The 12,887-nt window shown below is 37.6% G+C and overlaps 1 protein-coding gene across 1 annotated transcript; it reads right to left on the bottom strand.

The window, feature by feature from the left end:
* Nucleotides 1-967: 967 nt before the first annotated feature.
* LOC110910066 (protein SRC2) lies at nt 968-1,528 on the bottom strand. Its single transcript, XM_022154786.2, has one exon. The coding sequence runs from the start codon at nt 1,526-1,528 to the stop codon at nt 968-970; it is 561 nt and encodes a 186-aa protein (XP_022010478.1).
* Between the last annotated feature and the right edge of the window lie 11,359 nt (nt 1,529-12,887).

Raw genomic sequence — 12,887 nt, 5'->3', positions numbered from 1 at the left:
CTAAACCCTAGAAATGGAAAGTGTGAATTGAGGCGGAACCCTAACTGTAATTAAATAAAGATCCGCCGTTGTCATACCTCCTCCGGCGAGGCTGATGATGATGAGAGATTAGGGTTAGGGTTCCGCTGGTTCTCGTTGTAGAGTGGGCTGTCGGTGGCGGGGTTAGGTGGTAGCGGCGTGGTGGTGGTTGGAGACGGTGGTTGATCGGCTAATTGGGGGTTTTGAGAGAGGAAGGTGGAGGTGGTGATGAATTTGGGGGTTAGTGGTACCGGAGCCATGGATTTCAACAAAAACAACCCAAAATCCAGCTTGAAACCAGAACGATCTTGCCGTCGCCATCTTCTTCAAGGTAGAGAGAGAAGGAGAGTTAAAGAGATTGTTTTATAAAGTGAGTGTATGTATTGTGTTTATATAGATATATTTATATTAATTAATTATAATTAAAAAATGCCACGTCACCTTGCCACATCAGATAAAAAACCACATTAGCAAAATAAACAAACTCAGTTAGTGATTATTTAATAAAGGGATGATACTGACACCTAAATGTTAAGTAGAGTGTGGTGGGAGCCAAATTGAAAGTTGGGAGTGGTATTGGCAAATTTTGCTTAATTTAAGGTGATATAATCCATTTCCCCAAAAAACTATGACAAAGAAATCATTGGGTTTTAAAAACCCTCGAATTCATATCTTTTGACACAATACACAATATCAAATGAAAATAATACACAATTATCATATGAAAATGGAATGTGATCTAAATATGAAATACAACTTTGTATAAAATCATCCGTATATCCAACATTCATATTATATACTAAATTTCAAAAATAAAACTGAAAATGAAATCACCATCAAAATCTTGTAGATCATCTACCCCAATTCCTCATCAATGGACATCTAAATTGAATCAACTGAAAAACAACTGATTGACCAGAACCAAAAAAATTATAAACGAACACCGTAATCAAAAACCGCCAATCAAACCGGTTCCAAGCCCCATACCCGAGTTATTAATCCAACTCTCACTGGGCCAAATATCCGGCATTGGTGGTGGTGGTGGTGGCGGCGGATACACTGTAACCGATTCTACCGGCTTACCTGTAAATTTTTCTCCAACTTCATACCAAAAACTTAGAATCCCTTTCGGCTCACCGGACCGCCTTATCACTTGATAACTAACACTTTCTAACGACTTCCCTTCAACTTTTACACCGTCCAGAAGATCCTTGATCGGAACATGGACTTCTCCAAGATTCTTTCCCCTGAAAATCCTCGCCGCCTTGATCTTAACAACGAGTATGTGGTTGTTCTGTAATGCAGCGGGTTCATCGATGATGAACTTCATCGGAAAATTCCATGTGGGGTCGGTGTCTCCGTTTTTATCTACGGTGGTTCTTAGTTTTTGAATCTTGCCGGTGGTGCCGGAGATGGAAGCGACGGCGTAGACGTCCATTCTGCCGATGAAACTGGATTTCTTGAGGCCCTTTGCGCAGACGAGAATGAGGTCTAGAATTCTGTGATCCATGTTGTTATGGAAGATGGTGAAGGGTTTGTGATATAGTGATATAGGTTTAACGGAATAACCGGAAAGAGATGACACGGTTGAATTAGGTTTGAATGAAATGAAATCTCCTATTTTAGAGGTCAATAAATACGCGCCATAACAAAAATAATTGGATATAATTAGGGTAAACCTATAATATATAAATTTAATTTAAATGGAAATAATGAATAACGTTATAAAAAATAAATACATATTCAGTTAAGTATTAAAAAAAGAACTTGATATGGAATTTTACGAGAGCCAAGCTCGAGAAACAAACCATTCTGATTCGAGCAATTCAACCAATGAAATCACATATAAAATACTATTTCAAGTGCACATAGACGTCCAAAGTGTACATGTCTATGTTATTTTGGCAACAACACTTATGTATCATGTCATATATAATCGAACTTCATATTCACATACCCATATCTTATTTCCACATCCTCCAAAGCGCCCCGCTTTGGTAAAGCAGGGCATTTTGGACTACTTTCCAGACAAACGGTGATGTGATGGTGTACGATGTCCCTGTTCTATATGTTGAAGCATTAAGGGTTCTTTCTGCAGACAAGGGGTCATGAGACTTGATGTGATGTTATATTCTGTACGAAAAGTGGTACGTTTGAAACCTAAGCGCCGCACTTTGGCCAAAGCGCGGCGCTTTGACCCCATTTCATGCATTTAAGAGGCAGGACATGCGTTATGTCTCGTATTCTCAAAATTTTTTTTTATCCATTTCAAAAATTTGAGGTTGAGGTTCTGTTGGGTTTGTTGTTTTGAACTGTGAAAATTCTGTTGAGTAGAGCATTTTTTCAGTGATTACGATGTCGTGGTTTAGCAACTACATTTTCGGTGAATGCTCTAAGGAGTCCGTTGTTCCTGATTCTTACGAGGGAGCCGTTATTTCTGCCTCGTACGATATACCAATCCATTCCAACACGAGGGAGGAGGAGGTTGTATCTGGAATTCGTTATCGTGACAATACGGTGGAGCTGGACTTTAATGTCCCTGTGGAAGACTCCGACGCACAACACGGCTATTCGGATTACGGATACGGAGGTGAACCGTATCCTCAGGCTGAATATCCGTACGGTCAGCCAAACTATCCCGACCACGATTACGGTGGTGAGCAGAGCTATGTACAACAAGACTATCCCGACCACGGTTACGGTGGTAAGCGGAGCTATATACAGCAAGACTATCCCGACCACGGTTACGGTGGTGAACGTAACTATGTATAGCAAGATTATCCCGACCAGGAGAGGGTGGTGAGCAGGATAAGGAATGCTCTTACCCAATTACATTTTCTTTTGATACAAACAAGAAATTTTCGTCACGTGATGAGTCGGTGGATTATGTACAGAAGACGGGAAAGGACAATGGCAACGTCATTATGATTAAAAGGTCAAATAAAAGAGGAAGTAATTTCAAGGTTTAGTTTTAATATAGTCTTGGTGGGGAGTACAAGAGTATAGCTATAGTGAGGAAAACAGGTAGCAAGAAAACAGGTTGCCCGTTTGAGTTGATAGGGTTTAGAGAAGCAAAGGGAAGTGTTTGGAAGATAGAGGTGAAGGACGCGAGGCACAACCACACTCCTATTGAAAACTTAGAGGGTCACACGTATGCGAGAAGGCTTTCTTCGGAGGATAAAAGACTGATTGAGCAGCTGGCAGAGAAGGATATTCCAAATCGTAGCATCTGGCGTACGTTGACGACAAAGAACCCGGATAAAAAGATTATTCCGAAAGATGTACACAATGTTGTTCAGAAGATCAATGTCGGAAAGAGGGTCAGAGAATCTCCAATGCAACAACTCAAAAACTTTCTCGTCGAAAAAGATTTCACCTATTACATGCGCGAAAATGAGACCACAAACGCAGTTGAAGATATCTTCTTTGTCCACCCACTTTCATTTACTATGTGGTGTGCGTTCCCGCATGTGCTCATGATTGACGCCACCTACAAAACAAACTTGTACAATCTTCTGTTTGTGCAGGTCGTAGGTATAACATCGACAAACCAGTCATTTTCGATTGTTCATGCGTTAATTTCTGCAGAGAAGGCAGAAAACTACATATGGATGTTGGAGAGGATCAAGTCTATGTTTGTGGACTGTATGGAGCCGCGTGTCATCATAACAGACAGGGACTGGGCGCTAATTAACGTATGTGAACAAGTTTTCCCAAAAACGAACCAGTATCTTTTTCGGTTCCATGTTAATCAAAATATCAATAAGAACAACAAGTAGAAATTCACTGAGAAGGAGTGGAAAGAATTTGTTCGTTCGTTTAATACATTGTGTGAGTCTTCCATGGAGAAAATATACAGGTATAATCTGGCAAACCTTGAAGCACAGCTAAAAGAAGTTGGTCGTAACGTGAGTATTTCTTACATAGTTCTGTAAATACTTTTTTACATACATACATAGATACATACCTAACAAGTTATGGTTATATTTTTAGAGGTTTTTGACTATATGAAAAATCATGGTTGGATCCGTACCGTGAAAAGTTTGTAGCTGCATGGACTTACAAGACACTTAACTTTCACTAGACTACAACCAACAGAGTCGAGGTCATGCATGCAATGCTAAAAAGTCACTTTCCAAGTCATCGCAGCATGTTGGTTAAACTTGTTGGGTTTGTTGAACATATTGTTGAGAAACAATATACGAAGATTAGAAGAAGTTTTGAAACATGTAACAACTGGCACCAAACCGGTAATTTCCGTACACTTTAATTATTATTTAATGACTGCAATTATGTGCTTAAATGTCAATATTGTTTGATTACATACTATACAAGTGAATTCATGCACGTTTTATACTACAAGAATTACTTTATGCATTAATGAACAGCGTTGCGTCAGAAATACTAGTAAACTCACCGAAAGACACATTGTGTCAACAAATCTGCAGAAAGCAGTCAGACATTAGAATTGGAGCCTAGGTGTAGGTCCAACGACAAGAATACATTAAAACCCAAGAGTACATACAAGGGTTAACATATAGACTTTCTGGAAGCTAAAATACGCACTGAAAAGCACCCGAAATACACTTTAAATGCTGAATTTTAAATAATTCAGCAAAATTCAGCATTATAACAAAATTATACTATGTAAAAAGATGAAAAATTGATCCAGAATACTTTCCGAAGTGTCGGGAATTGAAAGTATCACAAAAGGGGACATAAAGGACACTAAACGGTGCAATTTAGCACTTTAGCGAACCGGTATTTAACCGAACAACCGGACATTACTCGGAACATAAAAATATTACTAAAGCATTTTTTTTAATGTTTCTGAGCTAGTTATGGTTCCCTAACACCATAACACCTCTTATAACATAATAACACTTCAAGTCCTTAAAAATTACACTTGAAAGCTAACTTGTTCATAAAATTAATGTTTGGATTTTACACTTTGCCCCCCATTCTTGTCTACGGTTACAAAGGTGTGGCCCCCACAAAATATTTGCCAAATCCTACTAAATCCCATTTGATATTATTTTGATATTACTTGGATTTGTTTCGATTTTATAAGATATTGTGATCTTTGAAGATATGATATGAATATAAATAAGATACTAGAACTCCATCTATCCACACACCATCTTCAACCTCCTTCTCTCCCTCCTTGTTCTCGGCCTCAACCCACCACCATACTACCACCATTTTCATCCAACATCCTTCCATTCCAAGGTGCACACAAGGTGTTAGGAGCTAAGTTAAGAGGTGTGGAGCTTGTGGATCTTGAAGGACCTTCTTCATTTGCTATTATCCTTCATTTTTGTCATCTTCAAGTTCTAGTCATCTTCCCTAGCCTTGTTGCTAGTGGTGAGCCCTCATAGTCTCTTATTACTTCATATCTTGATGGTTAAAAGATGGTATATATTGTTTAAACACAAGAACACTAAAGAATATGAACATGAATCTTCAACATAAGCTTAAAAATATAAGAATACATGTTGAAAATGTTAATTTGCTTCTTGTTGATTGATTATTAGTGTTAGTAATACTACTAGATTGTGATTAAACACATGATCTAGTAAGTTAAAGTGATGATCTTGTGAAAGACCAAGATCATCATACTTTATGTCTTCATGAACTTGAATGATGAAAGTGATTTTCATATGAAAAGATGATTTAAACAAAATACAAACCTTGTAAATAGATGATTACAAAAATAATCTTCCCAAGAAACTAAGTTTATTTACAAGATTTACAAGTCATGGTTTCTAAGTAAACTAATAATATTTTTAGTGTTTAAACAAGACTGGAAACATGATTGTAAGAAGAAAAATACAAAAGAAATATTTTTTTAGAAAAATCATCTTACAAGTTGTAAATGACCAAATCCTTTAATAAAGTGATTTACAAACAAATAACCATGTTTTTTGTAAGACCCAGTTTTTAATACTAGATTTAATAACATAAGACTTTGCATTTCATGCTAAATTTGGAGTTTACAAAAACTTTCAAGACTTGAGAACCATAACTATACATAACATTCACGATAATAACCTACGAAACCATAATCAAGAGAGAATCTACAATTGTTTACATAGTTTTAAAACAAAAGAACAAGTGCGGAAGCGTAGATTTCGTAGGATCGTACGCCGACCTATACGAGCCGTTCAGAGGTAATCTCCCATGTTTCAGATGCGGAATAATAAGAAACAAAGGTAGAAATAGCACACACTTCACTCTAACTGCTTGTTTTATTGATTTGACAGCTTTTACAGTTCAATCGTCACACCGGCAGAGCTTCGGTGCGGAAATCAACTTCTTCTCTTATCAGGTTCGCTAATAAGATATCTATATATAGGATGTCTGGTTCGCTTTTGTGACCAGTGTCCATAGAAGCGGACCTCACAAGTGTCACAAAAGCGGACCTCTATCATTTGTCCCTAAAAGCGAACCTAGGTCACAAATATCATACACACTCGCATTTTCTCGTATTTCGTGCCCTAATCTATACATTACAATGATAGACTCGATCTAAGACGAAATCAACAGATGTAGTGCACCAACAGACTCCCCCTCAGATGTTGATGGAGTCGACTATCGAGCACCAAAACTGCGTCATCGCATCTTCAGTCTTGATTAGTCTCTGGGCTTCTTTCTCTCTATCTTCAGACTCCCCCTCTCGATTTACTGGCATTCTTTTGTTCTTCAGTAACATCTTCAGGATCTTTGTCTGACTCTACACAGGCTTTCAGGATCGATCAATCTGGCTCCAACAGAGGTCTTCAGAAATTGAAACCTGACACTCTATCTTCAGATCCAAAATCGAAACCTGGTTTTCCTGCACATTCTTAACCTAGAAATAAATTTTCTAATTTTATCACTTTTACGTGCACCAACACTAACATTTAACCATGCACCAACACAGACTCTCTCACAAATCAAACCCAAATTCTGATAAACCACATGAAAGGTTATATTATGAAAGCATTTAATTTCACACAAACATTCCCTCTCAAATACTACTCATCATGTTTAGCACGCGGAATTTTGAAAATCAGCTATTCAACATCAGTTGTCGAAAATCTTTTTGACTTTTTCAAATTTATGCTAAAACACACTGAAAATATTTTTGGATTTTGAAATAAAGAAACCTGTAATGCAGTAAAGAAAATATTTACAGACAATATTTTTGTGAGTTCGTGTAAGAGGATCATATCAGTATATAAGACATATCACCAACACCGTTAAGCTTTAAACATTCTAAGTTTTAAACAAATTTACCTAGATTGTCAGTATATTGGTCCACTTAAATTTTCACACAAAGTTTAATTGATCAGAGATACGATATTAATGTTTTAAAGACTTAAACTTAATTGTGTATCACTCCACTTGAATATACTCCTGTATCCAGATCCCAAATATTCAGTCTTACAGGTGAGTATACCACAGCTGATATCTGTAAAGGGGTAGATGCGAAACCATGAGAGCTCAGGTCAGAACTTCCGTTCAGCAGAGAGATGACGGCTCGACTTTTGGTGGGTCCCCTTTAGAGGATCTTTTGATTACAACAGCAGCGACTATCAATTTTATTGTTTCATCAGCATGCTGAGGGCTGCGCTTTTTCAAGCATATGCAGAAAGTATTATCCGGGGACTAGGTCAGTACTTCCATACAGCAGAAGTCCCGGGATAATACCCCAGATATCATTGAGCATAAAGACCTAGTATCTCAGAATAAGGGACCTTTAAAACAAGATTTCGGGGGTTACCCATATATTCAAGAATAGTTACCCATGAATTAAGTAAGTTTGAATTTAGGTTTATATCTCGTTTCAATTTACTAAATGTGCGAAAACCTACTGACATATCCGCAGTAAGATTGTTTATCACATTTTGATATTACATTTCTTTAGCATGCTATGATAGTCCACTGATGTACTATCATTTCCTTTTTTTCACAACGAAACTCATTTTTGATTTTATCATGTTTTTGGCTTTTTCAAATTTTCAAATGTTTTTGGATTTTCTGAAAAATTTCTTACTCCCCCTAAAATGCAAACACATTTCAAAGGAAAATTTGAAAACAACTAGACTCTGATCCAAATGAAAACATAGAAAACAACACAAACTGTACAGAAACTTGACAACTGACATTGAATCACATCAAATCGCCATTCACTAGGCATAAACAATCTGAACTCCCCCTATCACAAACCATTTTCTCATTTAGATTTCAAAACACTTAAGTTTGTTTTAATCGAAATGATTTTTCTGGAAAATGAGTTTGTGTTGATAAAAACCACTTTGTAGGTTTATCAATTTTATGTACGGAGATGTGGTTCATCATCTTGTCTATCTTTTATCCATGTGTAGTAAATCAAGTACAACTTAATGTCCCTGATTTACCATTAGCAATCAAGCAACCTCTAAACCAATTGTAAAAATAACCACTTGTAAAAATACACAATACCACTTGTAGGAATGTTACGTCTACATCACCATTTTACCAATCAGGATGCCGATTCCTGCTCCGCACTTACCAACCTGGAAGCTCCGGCGTAGTCCTTCAACCTGTAAAATCCGAAACACTATTCAAATTCTTTTAAACAAACTATTCAAACACTAGAAAGATGCCGATTCCTGATCCACGATATAAACTTGGGATCTCCGGCATAGTCCTAAGACTATCATGGAAAGCATACATCCATCCAAGTCTTCTCAGACTTGATGGATTTCAACTCTTGAGCAGTAGGGTTGTATGTTGCCTTTTTCGTGGCATAAAAATCTTTAATCCCCTTTGCTCTCCCACTCAGCATTTTCCCAAAAATCTTTTTAACATTCCCGTTGAATGTTTTCTCGACATCAAAATCTTTTTTCTCAATGTAAAACTGATTTGAAATCTCAGTTTTTCCAATTTTCTTCTTAACTTCCTCAAATTTTAGTGACGGAAATTCTTCATCATTCACTAAAATTTTCTTCTCAACTTGTGGCTCTTCTGGCTTTGTGGAACCAGATTCATCGCCGACATTCACATCAACCTTTTTAACAACCCACACCTGGTTGTCTTTTTCTTTCTTTTTGTAAAAATTTTTTTCCGAACACTCACCAACCTCATATTTAGAATTTTCAAAACATTTAAGTCTATCGGTTGGTGGTTCAACATCAACAACCTTTTCTTTTAGTTTCTGAGAAACTCCCTGTTTTGTTTTTGCATTTGCAGAACAGTTCCATGCAATGTGACCAGTTTCATTGCATCTGTAACAGGTACGAGTCTCCCTTTGATAAAACACTTCAGTTCCATTCTTCTTTCGCTCAGCAAGAAACTCTTGGTTTGACTGTCTCCAGAATGGTTTCTTCTGTTCTTCATCTGAGCTTCCACCTGACACAAATTCTGTTTTTGTTTTAGAATTTTTATCATTTTTATAATTTTCTGGTGGAACAAAGCCTAAACCTTTCTTTTTGTAGTTACGATTTTGGTTAGGTTTCTTTTGAAAACCCGAAACAGAATTGTAACCCTTTTTCTTGTTTAGACGTTGTTGAACTCTAGAAGTATACTTTTTGGGTTTTTCAAAATTTTTTAAAACTTTCAATTCAGGAATGTTAATCTCTATTAGTTTGAAAGTTCTGTTAATCGATTCTGTTTAAATACTCATTATTGGAAACTCTTTGTCGTAATATAATTTGTCAGAACCATTCAAAGTATAAACAACTTCAAATGTTTCATCATTCAACTTTGACTTTGATAACAAAAATTCTAAACTATAAGACCGTTTGACCGACGAATTTGGGCTGTTGACTGACGAATTTGACCCTCCAGACTCAGATTTCGACTCGGACTCCTCATCAGTATCCAACACCTGATCGACCACCTTTTTAATTAACTCAGACTCATGATCGGTATCGGACGAGGTAAACGTGACATCAATGTTGTCTGGTAAAACGTCAGTTGTGTCGGTTTTTAACTTTATATTTACTGCTTTCTCAAGTTGCTCCTCATTTGGTTTCCTAGGAGAATACCCATCCCAAATTGGAGGCGGACACTTGTTATAGCTAACAGTCGGTTTCTTACCACAGTCTTTCTTCTTCTTTGGCTTCTCGTCTTGAAAAGCTTCCAATCCTCCAAACAGTTGGGTAAACACGATCAATGAGATAATCAGAAGTAGAATAGCTTAACAATAACCGCCTAATTCTCTCATTTTCGATCTTTTCAGTTTCCAACTCTTGCTTCCATTTGGCACTCTCTTCAATGTAAAAATTGATCGCTTTTTGTTTTGACATCAAAGTTGCATTCATCATTGTCAGTGCCTGTTCTCTTTCTGAGTTTGTCGTTTGGAGACCAGTTACTGTTTTGTTCAAGACATCGTATGATTTTTTCACATAATTGAGGTTAAACAGTAACTGCTCCTTCTTCTTCTTCTCGTACTCAGCTATAATGTCGTCTTTTGCTGAACATTTCTTGCACGCTTCCAAACACTTCTCACAAGGCTTGACGACTTCAACAATCTTCTCAATCTCGATTGTTTTCACAACTTCTATCACCTTTTCTACTCCGATCACCTTTTCTACTCCGATCACCTTTTCTTCTTCTTTCTCAACCTCGGTAATTTTTTCAGCAACACTTTCAACATTCTGAACATCATCTTCAGATTCTTTCTGTTGTTCTCTAGCAGCTCTTTTCTTCTTTAGTCAACATTTATATATTTTTCTTCTTCATCATCACTGCTTTTGTCAACCGGTGATTGATCAAACTCTACAAATTTTTCAGAATCAACATCTGATACACTAGAATCAGATGGTGTTTGATCAAATACAACTTCCTTTTCTGAAGTAACATCATTCTGTATACTCTCATCTGAACTCTCTGAAACCTCCCCAGATCTTTCTGAAAGTTCATCAACACTTTCTGTATTTTCATCAGAACTATAAGAACTTTCATCAGAAGCAACCGATTTGACAGTTTCACCGATAGACTTCATCCAGGTGGCAAACATGTCTGGCTCCCTCATAATCTTGGCAATGAAAGCTTTTAACTCTCCCTTCTCATCCACAAACATATCCCAACTAAAACCTTCTGGTAGTTTCTCATCATCTTGATCGATTATGCGTGCTGCTTTGCCTTCAGATGATATGTAATCACTCCAGCTGAAATCTACCAAACATGCTCTCTTGGGATCTTCAATCTTCCTCCCATGAGCCGTCTGTGGTTCTTGAGATTGACCAACTTGTTGATAGATAGCTTTGCGGTAGTAATCATCTTTCCCAAATGGATTCTGTGCTCCGCTAGCTTCTCTTCCCCTGCACTCCCGCTTGAAATGGCCTTTCTCCCTGCACCGAAAACAAGTAACTTTAGATTTATCAAAACCTAAAGTAGATACATGAGCATCAAGAAAGTCATTTCTCCCGGTGATGGTTTTGAACTTCTCAGCACGTCGAAGAACACTTGCAAGACACCATTTGATATCCATGAGTTCCATCTCTTCGGCGTCTATTTGATCGTAATCCTCCTTTGTAAGCATAGGATTTCCGATCCGACCAGCAACCAGACCTTCATAAGATAACAGAACAGAACCCAGAAGTGCCATGTGGTCTTTCGCAGTGTCTTCAGAGAAGCTTTGACCTTCTGGAAGATTGAGAGCTATGTTGCATTGAATCACATATCCATTTCCTGTTTTTGTACTCTGAGACTGAAAACTTATGTTTGTCTCTTTAGGATTCACACTCGGAAATGATGAAAACCCGCTGCTACTAATGTTTGAACCCTGATCAGCTTTGTCAGATGAATCACCAGCACTAAATGCTGTCTGAATTTTCGGACTTCTTTCAGACTCAGTGGCTGGACTGCTACCCCTGTAGTACATTTTCACATCTTGTTGACCACTCGGACTATTCATCCTAATGATCTTTTGCTGTTCCAGATTCTGAGCCTCTAATTTTTCAATAAACTGCCCAATTGTCAGCCCGTCATAAACACCCGTGTTTTTCAATATCATCAAATACGTTCCCCACTCCTTCTGAGGTAACGCATCAGCCAACTTATCCACATACTCTTCACGACTTTTATCAACACCAATCATTGTCAATGATCGCACTAAGTGACAGTATCTTTCAATCAGCTTCTTAGTATCAAAGATCAAACTCTTTCTTAAGTAATGCCTTTTTGCTTTTAATCATACTCTCACTTCCCTCGAATTTGACTTTAAGAGCATCCCATATCGACTTAGCAGTTTTGTCGTGTTCTAACAGAATGAATATATCTTCTTTAATCGCTTGTTGCAATAAACTGATCATCATTTTCTCCGCTCTGTACATTGCACGTTCTTGATCTGTAAATTCGGATATCTGTTTGATAACATCACCTCCGTTCTCGGTAACACATATTTCTTCAAGATACATTCCCATGATCTAAGATGATTTGCTTGAACCCAGTTTTCAAATCTATCCTTCCACCCGTAGTATTCTTCAATACTCATCAATTTAGGGGGTTTCTGGGTGGTTCCCGTCTCCTTTTCTAGATTCATGGCTTGAGCAATCGCAGCTGGTGACGACGATGTTGCAAACGCATTGTAGAACTCGGTATCCATGACGACACGATTTCCAAGGCAAATGACTTATAAGCGAACCAAACTTGAACACAAAAGCGGACCAGAAAATTGTCTTACGAGCGGATCTCTCGAGCGGACCAAAAACTAAACCGTTCGAGCGGACCCTTAGAGCGAACCTGATGTGATTTTGGAGCGGACCAAAGATGATGCCATAAAAGCGGATCTCATTTCGAAGTTGTTTTGACCCATTTCTCGTTCGTATTTTTGCATGAAACTTTCAAGGGTTTGCCTTTGATTGATAATACACAATCTGTGAGTTTTTGAATCAATT

This window comes from Helianthus annuus, chromosome 7 (genome assembly GCF_002127325.2).
Source record: "Helianthus annuus cultivar XRQ/B chromosome 7, HanXRQr2.0-SUNRISE, whole genome shotgun sequence".
In the NCBI taxonomy this organism is placed as follows: domain Eukaryota; kingdom Viridiplantae; phylum Streptophyta; class Magnoliopsida; order Asterales; family Asteraceae; genus Helianthus; species Helianthus annuus.
The sequence above is the reverse complement of the archived record's forward strand: the minus strand, read 5'-3'. Positions and strand labels throughout refer to the sequence as shown.

Excerpts from the sequence above, each read along its gene's own strand:
- LOC110910066 (XM_022154786.2), bottom strand. The coding sequence starts at position 1,528 with ATGGATCACAGAATTCTAGACCTCATTCTCGTCTGCGCAAAGGGCCTC.